The sequence below is a fragment of the Leucoraja erinacea genome, chromosome 36, assembly GCF_028641065.1.
Source record: "Leucoraja erinacea ecotype New England chromosome 36, Leri_hhj_1, whole genome shotgun sequence".
Lineage (NCBI taxonomy): Eukaryota > Metazoa > Chordata > Chondrichthyes > Rajiformes > Rajidae > Leucoraja > Leucoraja erinaceus.
The window spans coordinates 10,458,480-10,479,557 of NC_073412.1; the positions used below are offsets into that span (position 1 = coordinate 10,458,480).

Here is a 21,078-nt window from a genome sequence, read left to right on the forward strand (position 1 = left end):
GAACAGAGAGACCTGGGGAACAGATACATAGTACCCTGAAAGTGGGGACAAAGGTAGACAGGATCAAAGATACTCTAGTATCTTTGGACAGGGTGGTGAAGAAGGCACAGTTGCCTTTATTGGTCATGGCAGTGAGTACAAGAGATGGGACATTATGTTGCAACTGCACAAGTCGTGAGGGAAACAACACAGAGCATTGTGTACAGTTCTGTTTGCCCAGCTGGAGGGAGCATGGCATTGTTGAAAGAGATGCAGAAGAGATTCTCACGGATGTTACCAAGACTGGATGACTTGATTTATAAGTAAAGGTTGTTGTTCTTTTCCCCTTTAGTGTAGCAGGTTAATTAAGGGATGACCTTATTGACGTCTTGCTGCACTTTGTAGTGGTAAAGACCTTCTTGCACTCGGCTTTCATCTACTGCACTTTCACAATCTATTACTGACACTGACTCCATATTGCCCCTGGCCTGCTGATCTCATGTTCATGGTGGTGAACATTAGAGGAAAGTATTGGATGTGTGTCAGCTTTGTGTCCGAGCTGGATGATGTCACTTTCCTGTGTGACACCATTTGATTTCAGTCAAGAATGGAAACCTTTCCAGGAAAAAAGCCTCTTGGACTAATCACCGTTTAGATCTGTAAACTTTGCACATTCATTTGTCTTTAAATTTGGTAGAAAATGGACCTGATATCTTGAGCCTGAAGAAGGGTCCTGACCCGAAACATCAGCCATCCTTTTTCTCCAGAGTTGATGCCTGACCGGCTGAGTTACTCTTTGTGTCTATTTTCTAATATCTGACAGTTCTGCAGTATTGTACATGTGTTACCAAATGACATGTTTTTTCTGAAGTATTCTGGAGGCTGGGCGTTTCAGAGCTTGAACAAGTAGTGCCCTTTCAACCCTACAAGTCCCAAGGGACAGTAAAAATTATATCAAATCCAAACTGAAAAGTTGAAGTAGGCAACTGAATAGCTGATTGTGGCAAAACACAGAGTGTGAGAGCACTGTGGGGTCTTCACCAGCCCCGAGCACTGTACACGTATGTCCAGCTGTGGAATAGCTAGATATTTTTACAATGTTCAGCTGACTACTAAATAAATAATTCACTACTTCCTAAATATTAAAAAGTGCTATCCAGATGCCTCATAGAAACATTAAAAAAATAGGTACAAGGAGTAGATCATGGATGATCATCCAAAATCCATACCCCGTTCCTGCTTTTTACTCATAGCCCTTGATTCCTTTAGCCCTAAGAGATAAATCTAACTCTCTCTTGAAAACATCCAGTGAATTGGCCTCCACTGCCTTCTGCGGAAGATAATTCACAGATTCACAACTCTCTGGGTGAAAGAGTTTTTCCTCATGCCTATATGGGCTATCCATTATTCTCACCCCTGGTTTTGGACTCCCCAACATCGGGAACATTTTTCCTGCATTGCCTGGCCAATGCTTTAAAAATTGATTGAGGGAGTGAACGGGTTGGTTCCCGAGTTTGAATCGGCCACTTCAACCTGAGTGGGGGACTGGTGAAGGAAGTCCATATTGGTGATACATTTCGCTAACAAACAGTGGGACAAAATCTATATCCACCTCCAACCAATTCAGCAAGGATTAAGTCGGTTCCTTATACAATGGTAATTTATTGCTCGAGAAAGCTAACAGTGCCTCTGCTTAAAGTCTACACCAAAAGATTCAACAGCATTCCCTCATTGCTGCCTGGAAGTCAGCCAGGCTTTTCCCCACTTCCAGCTCCCTGTATCTCCCCCCCCCCCCCCCCCCCCCTCCCCCAACTACATCTGTCTGAAGAAGGGTCCCGACCCGCAATGCCACCTGTCCATTCCTTCCATAAATGCAGAGTTACTCCAGTACTTTTGTGTTTTGGTCGAGATTCCAGCAACTGCAGTTCCTTGTGTGTCCGTATTAATGACACAAGTTGTACAAGTAGAAGGGATTCTTTGTGGACCAGCTGTTGTTTTATAAGAGGTCAAGGCCATGAATGGTTTTGTTGGGAGTGTAAGAGAGGTTTTTTATAATGGGAGCAAGGTCGACAACCAGAGCTTCTTGGATTGGACATTATTGACAACTTTTAAATGGGAATTGGGTAAACGGGTGAAAGGGGAAAATAAATGAGCTGGTTATGAAAGAGTAGGAGAGTGAGGTTTAATTACTTTGACTTGGACTTGGCAGAGGCATTCAGAACTGAAAGACTTCCATCATTGTTGTATAATTCTGTGCTCTGATAACCTGGCCTTTTGCATTACATCCGCGGCTCTGTAATTGAGTGGCAATTTTGGGGTTTTGCTAACTGCTGTCCTCCTGCTGATTCTTACTTATCCGTCGGTTTAGTTCACCAAGTACGGAGTGCAGGAGTAACCCAGCGGGTCAGGCAGCGCCTGGGGAGGAAATGGACTGGCGCGTGTCAGTCGGGGACCATCCAGAGTGAAGATAGGTCCCGGCTAGAAACATTCCCTCCCCAGATGCTGCCTGACATGCTGAGTTCCTCCAGCACTTTGTTTTGTTCAAGGCTCTCTTTCCTTTCCACCTTATTTTGCTGCCTTTGTCAATATTTGTTACCCAAATGATATTTAACAATCATTGCAACAGCCAGACTTTCTAGACTCTCATCACCAGCAGAGAAACTAAAGTGGAAAATAGAATACAAACAAAATATTTGTTTTGGTTGCTCATAAATGTATCCTCATCAGTGCCCCATTGTTCTGCTCTCACTTCCACTCCCCCCAGATGCCACACACAAACTGGAGGAACAACATCTCATATTCCGCTTGGGTAGCTCACAACCTAGAGGTATCAACATTGATACATTCTCCACTTTTCAATAACTCCAATAACCTCTCTCTCCCCTGAGCCTCGTGGACTCGCACCTATTTCTCCCCTCCACTTCCACCTACATTCCTTCCTCCAGCCTCACAATTTGAAACTTTTTGCAATCCTTTTGTATCACACCTTTTCATCTGTAACCCTTGTCCATCATCTGCCTATAATAGATAATAATAATAATATACAATAGGTGCAGGAGTAGGCCTTTCGGCCCTTCGAGCCAGCACCGCTATTCACTGTGATCATGGCAGATCATTCACAATCAGTACCCCGTTCCTGCCTTCCCCTCATATCACTTGACTCTGCTATCTTTAAGAGCTCTATCTAACTCTCTTGAAAGCATCCAGAGAATCGGCCTCCACTGCCTCTTGAGGCAGAGAATAACCCCCCCCCCCCCCCCCACACCTGTATCAACCTATTACCTGCCAGACATTCTCCTGCCCCTCCTCTCTTCCAGCTTCCTCCGCCCCCCACAAATAGCCTGAAGAAGGGACCAGACCAAAAACATTAGGTATCCAAGCCCTCCAGAGATGTTGCCTGATCCGCTGAGTTAATCCAGCACTTTGTGTCATTTTCTAAACCAGAATCTGCAGTTCCTTGCATCTTTGCAAAATTTTTGATGGATTTTTCTCAGCAGCTTTTCAGAGATGAGTCCACAAGTCCTGAAGATTCTTGGTCATACCTGGGTTTGTGTTACGATTCATTGAAGTATCTATCTGAGGATGTGTTTGCCCAGCCTTCAAATGTTCTGATGAACCTCATTATATTTCCTACTCGAAAAAAGAAATGACAGATTGATGAAATCTTGTCATTAAAAACCAAATATCAAGGTTAGAATTCAGTGCGTGCGGTGTGTGTGTGCGTGCGAGTGTGTGTGTGATGGGTTCTTGTAGATCTCCACTTTAAACCTGTTGTCCACTGGCAATGCTTCAGTTATTTCTTAGCTGGCAGCTTTTGAGATGGAGGAAAGTTATTTTATTTGCAGCTGTTAAAGTCTTGGAATTTAATGTTCCAAACAGAATGGAATTAAAGGTCTTAAAAAGCATTGATTTCTTGTGTTTAATGCGTGTTTAACTTTCGTCCTCCCCCCCCACAGATGGACTCGCCTGCCTCCACCCCAGCCCCTCCACCCCTCCATCTCCTGCCTCCTGTCAACAGTGGTGTTGCATCTCCTGTGGAGCAGATCATGGTCCGCACGCGCTCCATTGCAGTCAATACCTGCGACGTTGGACTTGCGACGGAGCCCGAATGCTTGGGACCGTGTGAGCCTGGGACAAGTGTCAACCTTGAAGGAATTGTTTGGCAGGAAACCGAAGACGGTAAGGAAATAAGATGCATTAGCTTTCTTTGGCATGTTGAGCTTCTGGTTTATTGAAGGCACCTGCACAGTCTGATCTATGGGGTGCGGTGGGAATCCTTCAATGTCTACTGCACATTTTTGGCATTCGGTGGAAGGAAAATGTTTCCAACACATTCATCTTCTCAGAGGCCAAGTGTCCCACTGTTTATCAAGCAGAGAAGACGTTGCTGGTTCTGCACATGCACAAGATGAAAAATAGCTGCATCCTGAAGAATATGTTGTATGGGAAGATGGCCCAAGCCAAAAGAACTGTAGGGCATCTGATGCTTTGTATATATTAGCAATGGGGGATGTGAAAGCCTTCAATACAAATTGTAAACTGTTGCTCATGATAGAAGTGAATGACAACACTGGCTATGTGTATGGATGTGTCACCATGGCGATAATGGTTGCAAATGCTCCATAATAGACACTATCACCACAGCCCCACAGAGCTATATATCTCCTGGTGTCTCTGCTTTCAGTTGTGAGACATGTGGTAGACTGTCCTTTCAGAATCAGTTTATTTAGTCATCTTAGATGTGAAAATGGACACAAAATGGTGGAGTAGATCAGCGGGTCAAGCAGCATCTCTGGAGAAAAGGATTAGGGTGACCAGAAACGTCACCCATTCCTTTTCTCCAGAGATGCTGCCTGACCCACTCGGTTTGGGCCCCATATCTGAGGACGGATGCGCTGGGTCTGGAGATGGTCTAGAGGAGGATTACACAAATGATCCCAGGAATGAGTGGGTTCGCATATGAGCGCTCGACAGCACTGGGCCTCTACTCACTGGAGTTTAGAAGGTTGAGGGGGGACCTCATTGAAACTTACAGAATAATGAAAGGCTTAGATAGAGTGGATGTGGAAAGGATTTTTCCACTGGTGGGAGAGTCTAGAACCAGAGGTCATAATCTCAGAATTAAAGGGTGCTCTTTTAGAAAGGAGGGAGGAGGAACTCTTTTAGTCTGAGATGTAGTTCATCTGTGGAACTCATTGCCACAGAGGGCTGTGGAGGCCAAGTCAGTGGATATTTTTAAAGCATAGATAGACAAATTCTTGATTAGGATGGGTGTCAAGGGTTATGGAGAGAAGGCAGGAATATGGGATTAGGAGGCAGAGATCAGACATGATTGAATGGCGGAGTAGACTCGATGGGCCAAATGGCCTAATTCTACTCCAATAACTTGTGAACGCGAGTTATTCCAGCATTTTGTGTTTATCTTTGGTGTAAACCAGCATCTGCAGTTGCTTCCTACATATCTTGGGTGTGGTAATGCTTTGCTAAAGTATTGATAGCTGCATATCTGTTACCCTGCACTTGTGGAAGCATTCCAACTGCCTAAATAATCGGTAGTTCAGGCAGAGTTTGAATCTTGTCTGCAAAAGCAGCTGAAATAAACAAATAGGGGTGTTTAGTTTAGAGGTGCAGCGCAGAAACAGGCCCTTCAGCCCATCGTGTCCACGCTGGCCGGCAAACCCCGCACATTAACACCATCATACTCACACTAGGGACAATTTACAATTCAACCAAGCCAATTAACCTACAAACCCGTATGTCTTTGGAGTGTGGGAGGGAACCGAAGATCTCGGAGAAAACCCACGTGGTCATGGGGAGAATGTACAAACTCCGTCAATAGTCAGGATGGAACCCGGGTCTCTGGCGCTGTAAGGCAGCAACTCTACCGCTGTGCCACCATGAAATTCATCTAAATGAATCTAAAAATTAAATGTATTTCAATTGCAAGTTAGCAAATACAACATTTCAAATCTTCTGAATTTCCCCAATGCCGTTTTCAACTATATAAGTGTATTTAAAAAGATATTTATTAAGTGTTATAATGCCAGAGGCTGGTTGCAGAGTGCCTATAGCAGTAATATAATGGTGAACAGTTAAACTCTTTTATTGAAGGTAGACAAAAATGCTGGAGAAACTCAGCGGGCGCGGCATCTATGGAGCGAAGGAATAGGTGACGTTTCGGGTCGAGACCCTTCAGACTGTTTTATTGTTGTTGGTTCAGAAGAAATAATTGGCTATTTGGAAATTTGGAAAGAACATCCTTTGTTGCTTACAACAACGTGATGCCGTGATAGGGTGTTTTAACATTTGCTGAAAAGGGCAAACTGCTGCAGGAACTCAGCGGTTCAAGCAGCATCTGCGGAGACAAAGGAATAGTTGACGTTTCGGGTCATGGCCCTGGTGCATGGTCTCGACCTGCAATGTTAACAATCCCATTGCCTCCGCAGATGCTGCTTGACCCGTTGAGTTCCAACAGCAGTTTGTTTTTTGCTCCAGATCTGCCCTCTCTGATGCCTCCGTGCTCGAAAGGGTGAGTGGAGCCCGCAGCTGTGGGCCCATGCAACTGTGGACGAGTGCCTCGTTCATGAACTTCCCCGGTTCCCCCACCTTGCATGTCAAACGTGTGAAATTTGGAGGGAGCTTTCCCTCTTATAACTCTTCCTGATCATCAGCTCCTCTTGAGTTGTTGGCTTTGGGAGAATGCTCTCTTTGGGGATGTTGCCTCTTCATAAGTGATAAGGGGAGATTTAGGCCATTCAGCCAATTAGATCTACTCCGCCATTCAATCATGGCTATTCTATCTCTCCCTTCGAACCCGATTCTCCTGCCTTCTCTCTATAACCTCTGACACCTGCATTAATCGAGAATCTATCAATCTATGCCATATAAATATTCATTGATTTAGCCTCCATAGCCTTCTGTGGCAATGAATTCCACAGATCAACCACCATTTGATTGATGCAATTCATTGTGGAATTCATTGTCACAAAAGACTATGGAGGCCAAGTGGATGGATATTTTTAAGGCAGTAGATAGGTTTGTGATTATTATGGGTGTCGGGTTATTGGGAGAAGGCAGGAGAATGGGGTTTAGAGGGAAAGATAGATCAGCCATGTCTGAATAACAGAGTAAAAATGATGGGCGGAATGGCCTAATTCCGCTCCTATCATATGAACATCTGAACTACAAAGCCTAGACAGATTGAATGGCTGGGACTAAAGCACTGATCTAAGATGACGTATATATTGCAGTTGTAGTATAGTTATTATTAGAACTATAATTAACTTATTTCAATTACGTATGTTGAATTTGAAGGATATGAGATGAAAAATGAGGGGAATTGGTGTGAAGCATTTATGCAGGTTATTAGCTTCAGCATTATGAATGATAAAGTTACTCTCAACTGAGGATAAACTGTTTCTACAGGTGGTCGTAGATTTATCTTATTGACAAAGGCATCGGTGAGGAAAATATCAGATATTTTCAATGCAACAAGTGCAGGGCTGGATTTAGATGAAGAGAGGCCCTAAGCTGTTCCACTTGTGAGGCCCCCTCCACGTTGGTTTTCAGCGATGGCGGCGAGGCAGCGACCGGACAGCCATGGCGGCCAAATCTCCCACAATTCAAAGCAAGGGAGAAAGTGCTCAGTGCCGACCAGTTGCCGTTGCAGTGCGCATGTGCAAGACGGCCTGCCGTGCCAGCGGTTTGAGGAGCGAGCGGAGCCCGGACACGGATAGCGGGGGGAGATGGAGAGAGAGAGAGAGAGATAGAGATAGAGAGGGGGGCACGCCCAGAGTTGAACGGTAGGTGTCCTGCCTTGGCCGGAGGCCCCACTAGACCTCGAGGCCTAGGCTTAAGCTCGTCTAGGTAAATCCGGCCATGGACAAGTGGTGATGTAGAAAGCACTGTTTGAAAGCATTGTGGAAGTAGATCCAATAACATTCCAAAAGAAGTTGGTTCAGGCAGCATCTCTGGAGAAAAAGGATAGGTGTCTTTTTGAGTTGTGACCCTTTTCAAATTCCATGCAGACAAGCCGATCCGAAACGTCACCCATCCTTTTTACTTCAGAGATGTTGCCTGACCCACTTAGTTAGTCACTCCAGTACTTTGTGTCTGTCTTTGGTATAAACCTTCATCTGCACTTTTAATATTCCGAAGGAACCGTGCTAAATAATATGGAAATGTTTACAAATTTGTGGAGAAAGTGTGGAGGAATGCCAGGTAGGGTTAAAAAAGGCCTCGACAAATGTGATAGTCTGAATGACCTGCACTGACACCTTCTATGGGCTTGGTGTGGTTGGAAACCAAACCTGTTTGAATATTTGTTATTTGCATGAGGCATCTTTGGAGAACTAATGAATGTAGGGTGTAGCTGAGGACTAATTCTGAACAGGAATGTGTTGCATTGAATTGCAAAGCAAAATGCCCTGTAGCTAAACAGAAGTAGAAAATGCAACATGTATATAACTTATGGTCTTTTTTTTGCTGGTCTTCGACTTGCTTGCACTCCTCATAATAGGCATGATTTCGTTATGATAATATCCCTGTGAGACTGAATAAGGTTCAGCAGGGTTTCAGGAGGAAACTGATGGAGATTTATGAGTGGGCCGAACTGAAAGTGTGTTTTGGTTTTTGCAGTGATGATTTCCGTTTGCTTGCAGTATTTGGAATGTAGTTCTCTGACTGGTTGGGTTCCTCAGGTTCAGGCATGTTCCAGGATTTCCTTACAAAATGCCCTTAAATGGTAACAGTCTCTCGAGTCGGTGGCAAATAAAACCTTTGAACCACACACAGTTTACAGAAAACAATGACCAGGCAAGCTGACGTTCTGGTGAAATAAAGACAAATCTGCTCATATATTGCTCAGAATTAGAAAGATTTTGATCAAGTGTAATGGGAAAGAAAATTCCTTGATTCCATAATTTGTAAACCATTGAGAGAATTGTTCTTAAGTTGTCAGGAGATGCCCATTATTAATTGATGGAGGTCAAATCTATGTGTTTAAAGTTCAAAGGAGATTTAGTTTAGAGATACAGCACGGAAACAGGCCCTTCGGCCTACCAAGTCCCCACACACTAACACTGCCGTACACATACTACGGACGATGTACATTTTTACCAAGCCATTTATTAGCCTACAAATCTGTACGTCTTTGGAGTGTGGGAGGAAACCGGAGCACCCAGAGAAAGCCCACGTGGTCACGAGGAGACCGTTCAAACTCCATACAGACAAGCATCCGTTGTCAAGATCGAACCAGGGTCTGTGGCACCGTAGGGCAGCAACTCCCTACTGCTGCGTCGGGCAGTGTGCCGCCAAATGCATCATGATTTGCACCATTTGCAAGTGGGGAAAGGGCAGTGGTTTGGAACTAAAGCAGAACACTTCCGGAGATCCATTACGTAGTTCAATGGACCGTACAGCCGCCACCAATGCTAAAGTTCTAATCTATGGAAGACTTTTAAAAACAGTCAGACGATACTGATGAGGGAGGAGGTGTTGGTGGGAGGTCTGTCGGGAGAAGATATTTTAAGGAAGACGTCTTAATGCCTTTGGCACGAAAGGCTGAGAAATCTGATAGTTTATCTGCTTAAATTGTGAACTCCTCGGGACCTTTCTTTATTGAGAAGCAGCATGTTGATGGATGTTTCTTAATTTACTGGTGATGTGTCACCTGATTCTGTAAACTGCTTGGACTGCCTCTTGATTATCAGTAATACTCTCCTACTTCCTGGTATGGGCTTTAGTTTAATTTAGCGATTCAGCGCGGAAACAGGCCCTTTGGCCCATCGAGTCGGCACTGACCACTCTAGCACTATCCTACACACTAGAAACACTTAAAACTTTTACCAAAGCCAATCCTGTATGTTTATGGAGTTTGGGAAGAAATTGGAGCACCTGGAGAAAACCCACGTGGTCACGGAGAGAACGTACAAACTCCGTACAGTCAGCACCCGTGGTCAGGATCGAACCAGAGTCTGTGGTGCTGTAAAGCAGTAGCTCTATTGCTGTGCCACCGTGCTGCTCTAACCTGCGTTATACAAGAAACAAAGGTTGCTATCTACTTGAGAGGGTGGAACATGTAATGAAGGAAATGAAAATTTTTTAAAATTCATTCACAAGGTCTGGTTGGTGTGATGTTATTGCTAACCCGTAATTGCATTTGAGACCGTGGCGCAGTACAGCATAGAAAATGGCCCTTCGGCCCACAATGTTCATGCCGGACGTGATGCCAAATTAAACTGATCTCAGGTACACAAAAATGCTGGAGAAACTCAGCGGCTGCAGCAGCATTCATGGAGCGAAGGAGATAGGCAACATTTTGGGCCGAAACCCTTCTTCAGATCTCATCTGTCTGTACATGATCCATATCTTTCTATTCCTTGAACTTCCATGTGCATGTCTAAAAGCCTCATCAACGCCACTATGGTATCTGCCTCCACCACCTCTCCGACAATGTGTTCCAGGCCCCGACCACTCTCTGTACAAAAAAAAACTTGCCCTGCACATCTCCATTAAACTTTCCCCCTCTTACATAATGGCCACGCCCTCTGGTGTTGGACATCTCCACTCTTGGGAAAAGCTTCTTCCCTGTCTATGCCTCTCACAAGTTTACATATTTCTATTGAGTCTCCCCTCTGACGTTCCATGACATATGGATCCCATGAAAACTGTTGGTTAGAAATTGCAATTCAAGAGAAAATCTCCATTGTAGAGAGCAAAAAGTGAGTGTGAGATTTTTGCGTTGCCGAAAGATTATCACGTTGTCTTTCAAAGTGCTTCTAGGCATTCTTGACTACGTATAGTTTGTTCTGTCCCTGTGGAGGTTGACCAGGACTTGTAGTTCTACTGTGGTGGATGTTTAATGGTGTTTATTGTATGTTTTGTTATTATTGATTCTGTGTATGACTGCAGGCAACATAGTTTCGTTCAGACCGTAAGGTCTGAATGACAATAAAGGATCTATCTATCTTCTTCCCTGTCTATGCCTCTCACAAGTTTACATATTTCTATTGAGTCTCCCCTCTGACGTGGGTTCATGGGTAGAAATTTCAGATCCGTGATTTTTTAAGCCGATCATGGCCAAGGCTCGGCTTATCATTGTTGTTTACGGTGGGGTTTCTGCATTGTATGACTCGCTCGTTTCTGGAGAGGAAAGGGTTATGCTAGGCCGAGTAGCCACTATATTGAAAGTGAAATAGCTCTAGACAGCCAAGATTAATATTCCAAGATAATATATTTTCTGATTCTGTAGCTGGAGTGTCGGAAATTTGGAACAGCAAATGTAATGCTGGATGCAGTGCCAAAGAGAATCTTAAGGGGATTTAAGAGATTGACTTTAATTAAATGTACAATTAATTCCAGCTTGCGTTGGACCTGCTGCACAATAGTTCACCAAATCCCAATTCGGGCGGGAATTAGTGTCGATAAATTAAAGTGATACAAATACTTTAGAGTTTGTCGGCATTAGAAATATTTGGTCCTTCAAAAGGCAGTAAAGTGTAAATAATATGATTGGAAAACGCGATCTGTAAAATGTAGATGGAGGCACGTCTCTTGAGTGATGGAAAACAGGGTTAGAGGATATTAGCTACAAAGAGAGGGTGGACAAACTTGGATTGTTTTCTTACATCAAAGGTTGAGGGGCGACATGATAGATGTATGTAAAATGATGAGATGCATAGATAAGGTAGACACACAATGTTTTTCCCAGGGTGGAAATGTCAAAGTCCTCAGCATAGCTTTAGCATGGGAGGGGGAAAGTTTAAAGGACATGTGTAAGGCATGTTTTTTTTTTTTGCACAGAGGGCAGTGGGTGTCTGGAACACACTGCCAGGTATGGTGCTGGAGGCAGATACAACAGTGGCATTTAAGAGGCTTTTAGATAGGCAAATAGATATGTAGTGAATGGAGGGATATGGATCACGCATGGGAAGAGGAGATTAGTTGTGTCGGAAGAAACTGCAAATGCTGGTTTACACCAAAGGTAGACACAAAATGCTGGAGGAACTCAGCGGGTCAGGCAGGATCTTTGGAGAAAAGGAATAGGTGATGTTTCGGGTCGACACCCTTCTTCAGTCCCCTTATATCAGAGGGGATTAGTCTAATTTTGCATCATATTCAGCACAGACATAGTGGGCCGAAGAGCCTGATCCTGTATGTACTTATCTATGTTCTATATTCTAACTGCACGACTGAACTCCTGTTGCAAGGAGGTTTTGGCATCATACAGCAGATATGATCATTCATCATTGGGACTTGAGGACATCGTTTCTGTGAGATGGAGCTGGTGAGGGAATTTGACCTTCACTGCTGCAAGGTGCCATCCAGAAAATGTAAGTTGACTCCTTGCCACAAAAGGACTGATCTTCAGCATGCCCCGTTGCTGACTTGAAACTTTGAGCCACGATGTGCTGGAGTATGCAGTACAGTAGCTCAAAAGTGATGACTCTCCATAGAGCTGCTACTTTATGATCTCCCAGGCATTTTCATCTCGTATTACAACTGAAACATTTCAAAACTCACCCCTGCAACCCAGCATTATGAATATTGATTTATCTAACTTCAAGTAACCCTTGCTTTCCCTCTCTCTCCCCATCCCTCCCCCACCTTCGCTCTCCTAGTTTCCTCCTGACTAATTTGACTGATTGTGTGTCTCCTTGTCACCTTCCCCATAGCTAACAATGAACTATTTTACATTTCCTTCATCAGCATCTGCTTTGATCTGTCATTTGCACACCGTACCCTTCCATATCTGTAGTCGCTGTCTCCCCTGGCTGTCAATCTGAAGAAGGGTCTCGACCCGAAACGTCACCCGTTCCTACTCTCCAGAAATGCTGCCTGTGCTGCTGTGTTACTCCAGCATTTTGTGTAAACCGGCATCTGTAGTGCCTTATTGGAAGTTTGTTCTGAACTACTTGGGGCCTTTGACAGGTTGACGTTGTTCTGTGAACTCCCATGATAGTCTGTACGTGAGAGTATCTTTGTCACATTCCCCCTTTCCTCTCCTCCCCATTTTTAATTTCCACCTGTTCTGTGGAAGTGATTAATGCATCATTTGGAATTAATTTTCTGTGAATTAAAATCTTAAATTTGACATTTCTTTTGAATGAGAGGGGGAACCATTTTTTCAAAAAGCAGAAAAAAATAATGTACAAAAATGTTGCACTGCTGAATATGGTGCAACCAGAATTGTGGCTGAACTTTCAATGTGCCAAGGGAAGTAACAGGCCACAAAGTGCAGTTTGCTCACGGGGGAAGTGAAATTAATGCAGAGTGCTTCAAATATCAGGGCTGCTGACAGCTAGGGCCAGTGTTAGTCATTTGAGCACTCATACCGAGATAAGATTACCACATTCGCAGCAAGCTCCAAACATTGCACTCAGACTAGGAAAACCTTAGTCATCCACTTGAGCTTGTGTTTTGCTTCCAACTGTGGCGAGAGTTGTGAGTGCATGTGGTAACACTCACCTCAAAGCCCTGGAATAACTCACACCAACAAGTGGAGACTTTTCACATGGACTTCATTTGCACAAATTGGACTTGGGCAGACTTAAACAGCTGGATTTGCTTACGCCTCTTGTGCAGTACTCGATTTACAAACCCTCAAGAATGTGCCATGATGATCTCTCCTCTCTCAGCCCGAGCTACCTCCCCCAGTTCAGAGACAGGCACGTTGAAACGGCAACTGCTGTACACTGTCACTTTATCCTTTAGCCTTGGTATGATTCCAGCTGTAAAACACAAAGTTGCAACAACTGCAATATCACAGCTACTTCCCACCTCACAAAGAGCTTAGCCATCTATTCCCCCTTCCTCGTGGAAGGTCGAATGTACAACAACACCAAAAATGCCCCCTGCAGGTGTTTCATTTCACAGAACCATCCAATGCTCCACATTAGAGAGTGTTTAAGAGACATCACCACTTTTGCTTGCAAATAATCCAACACTCAGTTCTGTTCAATCTTTTTCCACGCACAAGGTTAACATTAAATAGAGAACCTTGGACTGCTCTTTAAAAATGAAAGCCATTTAACCTCCTAGTAAAAAACTGAAATAAAGTCAAAGCGAGCAGCTCCCCCTCTCTCTGATCCAGCACGAGCTGCTAAAGATTGTTAATTATTTAGTGTTTATCAGGTATTCGGGCATTATCATGTACATGACACAGATCAAATGTGAGGTCTCATTTATTCACCACAAGAATGCCCTGCGAGTTGTGACAAATAATAATCATTGTTATTAATGCACTTTCAGCCTGTAATCTTAAAGCTATTATAACTTTCGACTGATCTTTGTTGCTGCCTGCTCTTGATGGAACATTCCAACCTTACTTTCCCTGTATAAACTGAAATGAGTTGCAGATTATTTCCTATAAACCAGGTTAATGGTTCTGTTTTTGTTTAATAATGTTGCTGGCTATTTTCTGAGCTCAGCTCTATAATTGGATCCTGAGTGACCCATCACATTGGTATTGGTTTATTGTTGGTATTATGCTTGCCCAGTCCGAGATCTTTGGCATTGCCCCTCCATTACAATCCCAAGGAGGCAGGCATTATTCCCATTTAGAAAACCATCTAGTCTCTCTGCGTTCTAGCTTTAAATAACAGCTGTTCTTGTTTCCCACCGACCCACAGGAACAGTTGAGGCAAGAGGGGCAGGCGTGTTAGCCTTGAACCCGTTTGGCCGTCCTGTGAGATCATGATTTAACTTTACCATTTCCATGTATCTATTATCCTATATACTTTAACCACTTTTAGTTCTTTAAAATAATCTCATTTATAATTTGTAATTAATCTGCCTTTAATGAAAGAGACTTCTAAATGTGTGCTATTACTTGCATGTAGAGGAGTTTCCATTGAATTTCCAAATGTTTCTCCTGAAATGCCTGGTTTCATATTTTGGACAAATGGACAATTGTGGTCTTCTCGTATATCACAAGTGGTTTCCTCTCCCCATTTTATCCTATAAGTCAGCGTGAATTCAGCTACAAACCTATCCTTGTTCCCATTCCGAACCCTCACCCTGACTCCAACCACACATCTGGAGCTCCACACATCTGCAACTCGCACTCTGGCAACACTTGCGGGAATCAGATGCCAAACCATCCAAATATTTGGGTATCGGATGAGCAGGGTTTACTGTATCCTGTTCTGTCCTGTTGAGATCCAAATTTCACATTTGTCAACATTGAATTCCCTTTGCCACACTTTCACTTAATTTGTTGGTATCTGTTAGTAATTTGTTGTGGGAGCTACTGTGGGGCAGTGGTCGAGTTACCAGATGGCATCCTGAACCCTGGATTAACAGTCCTAACAAAGAAGCTGTGAAATATAAATCTGTTAATTAAATAATCAGAAATGTTAATTAAAAACTACTTAATAATGGTGACTGTGAAACTATCAGCCTGTGTAAAAGCCCATCTAATTCAAAGTTCTTCAGAGAAGAAAACCTATTGTCCTTACTCAATCTAGCCCATGTCAATAGTCAGTAGTCTATTTAATTGTCATTTGGACCCCTGGAGGCCCAAATGAAATGCCGTTTCTGCAGCCATACATTACACACAAATTGACCCCAGACACAACATAATTTACATTTTACATAAACATCCATCACATAGCTGTGATGGAAGGCCAAAAAAAATTATCTCTCCACTGCACTCTTCCCCCCCCCCCCCCCCCCCGATGTCAGAGTCAAAGGCAAAGCCCCCGGCTGGCGATGGCGATGTGATTACATGTCCAAAGCAATGGCTTAATGGTTTGTAGTGAGAAAACGAATATTTGGGATAAACGTCCTTGACGTAGACCTCTGCAGGATGGCACAGTGGTGGAGTTGCTGCCCCACAGCGCCAGAGACCCGAGTTCCAACCTGACCATGGGTGCTGTCTGCGTGGAGTTTCTATGTTCTCCCTGTGACCTGCGTGGGTTTTCTCCGAGTGTTCTTTAACATTTCATGCACATTCATCTCCTTGTTTCTGGATTCGAACTTCTTGTTGACTATTACCTTCAAGTCCATCCCTGCCCAGTTACTGACTGTAATTCTTTGGGCTTTAGTTTATGTCAAACACTAGAGCACAAGACAGGGCCCCTCAGCCCACAATGTCTGCCAAACATAATGCTGCGATCATCTTGTACCTACCTGCACATAATCCATATCCCTCCATTCCCTGCATATCCATATTTTTATCCAAACGAGTCTTAAATGTCACTACCGTATCGACCCCAGTAACATGTTCCAGGCACTCAACATCCTATGTGTAAAAAAAAATTTGTGCCGCACATCTCCTTCTCCCACCTTAAAGCATTGCCCTTGGTATTTGTTATTTTCTCCATCCTGGGAAAAAGTTCTGACTGTCTACCCTATCTATGCCCCTCATAATTTGATATACTTCTATCAGGTCTCCCTGCAACCTCCGGCATTCCTGAGGAAACAACAAATCTGTCCAACCTCTCCCTGTAGCTAATGCCGTACTTGGGGCGCTGCATTGATGGCTGCCTGGTTTTCTATCATTTTTTCATTTTTAGTTTGTTTAAAAAGTACCTTTTGGAGGATTTTTTTTAGTATTTCTATGTGGGGGAGGGGGGTAGGGTAAGGGGGAAAACCGTTTCTCAGTCACTTCCTGGCGAGGATGTGACTATTCTCCGAGTTGCATCTTCGCAACCCCCCCCCCCCCCCCCCCCCCCCCCCCCGCGGCCTACCAACTGGATTGGCACAGCCTTTCATGCCGGGGAATGGACCAAAGCTTCAGTGGCGGCGCAGCACTGGATTCACCGTGGAGCGGGCGATGCCTTACCTGGATCTCCGGAGTGTTGGGCCTGTTGCTTCAACATCGCGGAGCTGTCGTATGCAGAGCTTCCACCGCGGGCAGCGCTGACTTCAACATCGAGCAGTCCTGGGATCCCTTTGCCGAGGGCCGCCAGCGTGAATACTGCCCAGCGCGGCCTGTGGACTCCGGTAGGAAGTGGCCGATTCGGATGTCCAAGCCGCTGAGAATTTTCTCCCGTTCCGACGTCGGAGTTCCATCATCCGGCGAGCGGGCCTGAACATCGGGCTGCCCCTAGCGGGGACAACGAGGGGTTCGGGAGCCCCCCGACCACGGGGGAACAACAGAGGACAACAAAGGTGGATGAATGAACTTTGGTGCCTTCCCTCACAGTGGGAAACTTTGATTCCACTGTATGGTGATGTCTGTGTTAAAGACTGTCATGTTCTGTGCTCTTTTATTCGTATGGTGACCACACATTTCACTGTACCAATTGGTACATGTGACAATAAATGTCTCTTGTCTCTTGTCTAATCTAGGTATGATTCCGGTAAACCTCCTCAACACCCTTTCCAAAGCATTTCCATCCTGTCATGAGGCATCCAGATGCAGCTTAACCTTGACAACCTTCCTCATTGTCAGTGACCCCAGTAATCTTTTTGTCATCTGCAAATTACTAACCATGTTTAGAGACACAGCATGGAAACAGGCCCCTTTGGCCTCCCTAATCCGTGCCGATCATCGATCACCTGTTTGCACTCGGTCTTTGTTAGCCCACTTTCTCATCCACTCCCTGCACATTAGGGGCAATTTTACAGAGGCCAATTAACCTACAAACCTGCACGTCTTTGGCTTGTGGTGAAAACCGTAGCACCCGTAGGAAACCCATGCAAATGTGCAAATTCCACAGAGACAGCACCCGAGATCAGGATAGAACCGGGGTCTTGGGGCGGTAAGCAGCAGCTACACCAGCTTGCTCCTTATATATTCCATTTGCATCAATGATGGTGTGAAGTTGCACCAGATTTGGATCGTTGAGGTGTTGCTCTGCTGATTTGTGGCGTAACTACATCTGGCTGGTTGATACAAACCAATGTCCATCACCTGACCAACTGTTAGGTACTCCGATTCAACCATCTGCTCGGCCCACAGGAGACCTTGACCTGCACTTCCTCTGGTAGAGGCCCTGCAGGCAATTGTTGAACCTGCTGCCTGACTGCACTGCTATGTTTGCTGCCTGCTTTTGGGTTACTTCCTCCTTGTGGTTTTGATTGCTATCTCACTTCCAGAGAAGAGAGGCAGAGGTTTGAAGATAAGCCAGTGGCTGTTAGTGCTGTGGGAAGGAAGCCTTTTCGGTTGAGTAAGGTGGGAGAGCAGAATGTCATGAGGGGCACAGCTTTGTTAACTTGTTTACACACGTTTCTTCAGTTTTCTTTTCCGACTGTCCACATGAATGGTTTTTGTATTAGTAGTCTTGCCCTTCTCCAACAGTGCATGGAGAATTCAAACAACACCAAGTGTTTGGAGAATGTTGTGTTGCACCAGTTCTGCCCTCGTTCACATCCTAGTTTTATTCATTGCAACGTTGCTGACCTTGCCACCAGTTGCCTTGGCCTGAATCTCTAATTCATCCTCTAAGTCACTGCTTAACAGCTACCTCTTTGACCAAATGTTTAGGTGACTAGCTTCATATTTCCATACGTTACAGTGTCAAAGTTTGTCCAAATACAAGTCATACTGCACAGAATCGGGCCCTTTGGCTCAACTCAAGATACCCCATCTAAGTTTGTCTTATTTTCCTATATTTGTCTCAAATCCCACTAAACCTTTCCTATCTATGTACCTATCGAAATGTTTTATAAATGGTTATACCTGCTTTATTATATTTGCTTTACCTATTTCCTCTGGCAGCTTGTTCCATATACCCAATACCCTATGTGAAAAAGCTACCCCTCAGATTGAACCTTTCCCCTCTCACCTTAAACTATGCACTCTTGTTCTTGATTTCCCTCAGCTGAAAAATAAGACTGTGTATTCACACTCTATTCCCTTCATGATTTCATATACCGCTGTAAGATCACTCCTTAGCCTCCTGTGTCCCAAGGCATAAAGCCCTAGCGGGTCCAACCTCTCCCGATAACTCAGACCCTCGAGTTCTGGCAGCAACCTTGTAAATAGACTAGTTTGGCTGAAGAGTGTAGGAAGGAACTGCAGACGCTGGTTTAAACCGAAGATAGACACAAAAAGCTGGAGTAACTCAGCGGAACAGGCGGCATCTCTGGAGAGGAGGAATGGGTGACGTGTCGGGTCGAGACCCTTCAGACTAGTCAGGGGAAAGGGTTAACGAGAGGTATAGATGATGATGCAGAGAGATATAGAACAATGAGTGAAAGATATGCAAAAAAAGTAATGATGATAAAGGAAACAGGCCATTGTTAGCTGTTTGTTGGGTGAAAACAAGAAGCTGGTGTGACTTGGGTGGGTGAGGGATGGAGAGAGAGGGAATGCTGGGGTTACTTGAAGTTAGAGAAATCAATATTCATACCATTGAGTAGTAAGCTGCCCAGGTGAAATTTGGCTGAAGAGCCTAGTTCCATGCTGTTCTAAATCTTCTCTGCATTCGTTCCAGCCCAATGGCATCTTTTCTATTACCCAATTACAGAATTACCCAAACTGAACACCATTCACTGCCTGCCTCACCAACAGCTTGTACAACTGTAACATATCGTCCCAACCTGTATACTCAATTCCCTGTCTGATGAAGGCCAACATGCCAAAAGCATTCTTCACCACTCGATCTACCTACAATGCCACCATCCTGGAGTATGTATCCTGGATCTCTCTGTTCTAGAGCATTCTCCATGGGCCTTCCGTTCACTGTGAATGTCTTGTCCTGATTTGACATCCTTAATATTTCACAGACAAACAAATTAACATAAAAATAAAATTAAACAAGACTGAGATACATGGACTTGAAAGGCTGTATTTGCTCCCATGATGGCATCACCTACACTTTAAATTGCAGGTTGTTCTATATCAAGTGACAGTAATTTTCCTAAAAAACGTTGCCGTATAAAAAGTCATGTTATAGCCAAACAGGCTAGAGTTGCCTTCAGAGCGCAGATTGAAATATAACAAATATGGGCCATATAACGCTCCGTAATCCATGAATCACGTTGGAACTGAATCTCGTTCTGGAATCGTGCTTCATAGCAGATCTACCACAGCACTGGCTGAGATCACTGTTCATCTCCAGTCCACGTGCTGTCTTTCTGGCCAGTTGGTGAATGGGCCCTGGCAGAAAACTCAGAAGATTTACATCCCACTAAATGAATACATTTCACCATCTCTTTCTAACACATCTGATGCCTGATCACTCGATTGTGGCCCTTTGTTCTAGACTGCAGCTTACTGCATCCGACATGTGTGTGTCAATGAAATCATCTCTCATTCCTCTTAACTGCAGTGAGATGACCTAATTTCTTGTCACCGGACAGTGCTCTCATCTCCGGCACAATCCAATGGAATCTTTCCACTGTCGTCGAGGTTCTCCCACCATAAGCACGCTGGAACTTCACTCAGTGCTCCAGGTGTGGTCACGCTGAAGTTTTATACTGTAGCGGCCTAGAGCACACAGCGAGAGTACACCACACATACTGAGAGCACACACCCAACGCCCCGTCCCTCAATCGGCGAGGGGGGTGAACCAAGGAGTGGCCTACCCCCCCAGGGACCGCCACAATACAATTGCTGTCATTTAAATGGCCTTGGAGATGGTGGGAGCCAGGGACGGGACGGGACGGCAGGTCATTTCATTTACATTCAATTTACATTTTATATTTAAGATGGATACAAAAAGCTGGAGTAACTCAGCGGGACAGGCGGCAACTCTGGAGAGAAGGAATGGGTGGTGTTTTGGGTCGAGACCTTCCTTCGGACCATTCAGGGAAAAGGGAAATACGAGATAGACGATGATGTAGAAAGATAAAGAACAATTAATAAAAAAAGTTGCACAAAAGTAACGATGATAAAGGAAACAAGCCATCGCTAGCTGTTTGTTAGGTGAAAACGAGAAGCTGGTGCAACTTGGGTGGGGGAGGGTTGGAGAAAGAGGGAAGGCGGATTCCCGCTGACTGTCCGGCTGAGTTATTCCAGCTTTTTATGTCTTCCTTTGGTTTAAACCAGCATCTGCAGTTTCTTCCTATACATTTTATATTTGTTTTTTAAGTTTCTGGCACTGCATGGTGCTTTAGACACATGGGAACGGGTGTCATTATCGGGTCAGGGGTGTATTGTCGTTTCATTATCACATGATCTTTGTTAGTCAAAAAAATGGATAATCC

The 21,078-nt window shown here is 44.4% G+C and overlaps 1 protein-coding gene across 1 annotated transcript in view; it reads left to right on the forward strand.

The window, feature by feature from the left end:
• LOC129713546 (zinc finger protein 609-like) overlaps window positions 1-21,078 on the forward strand; it is a 183,494-nt gene that overhangs the window by 99,071 nt on the left and 63,345 nt on the right. The window contains 1 exon segment of the mRNA XM_055662659.1: window positions 3,936-4,158. Within this exon segment, the coding sequence (XP_055518634.1) occupies window positions 3,936-4,158 (223 nt within the window).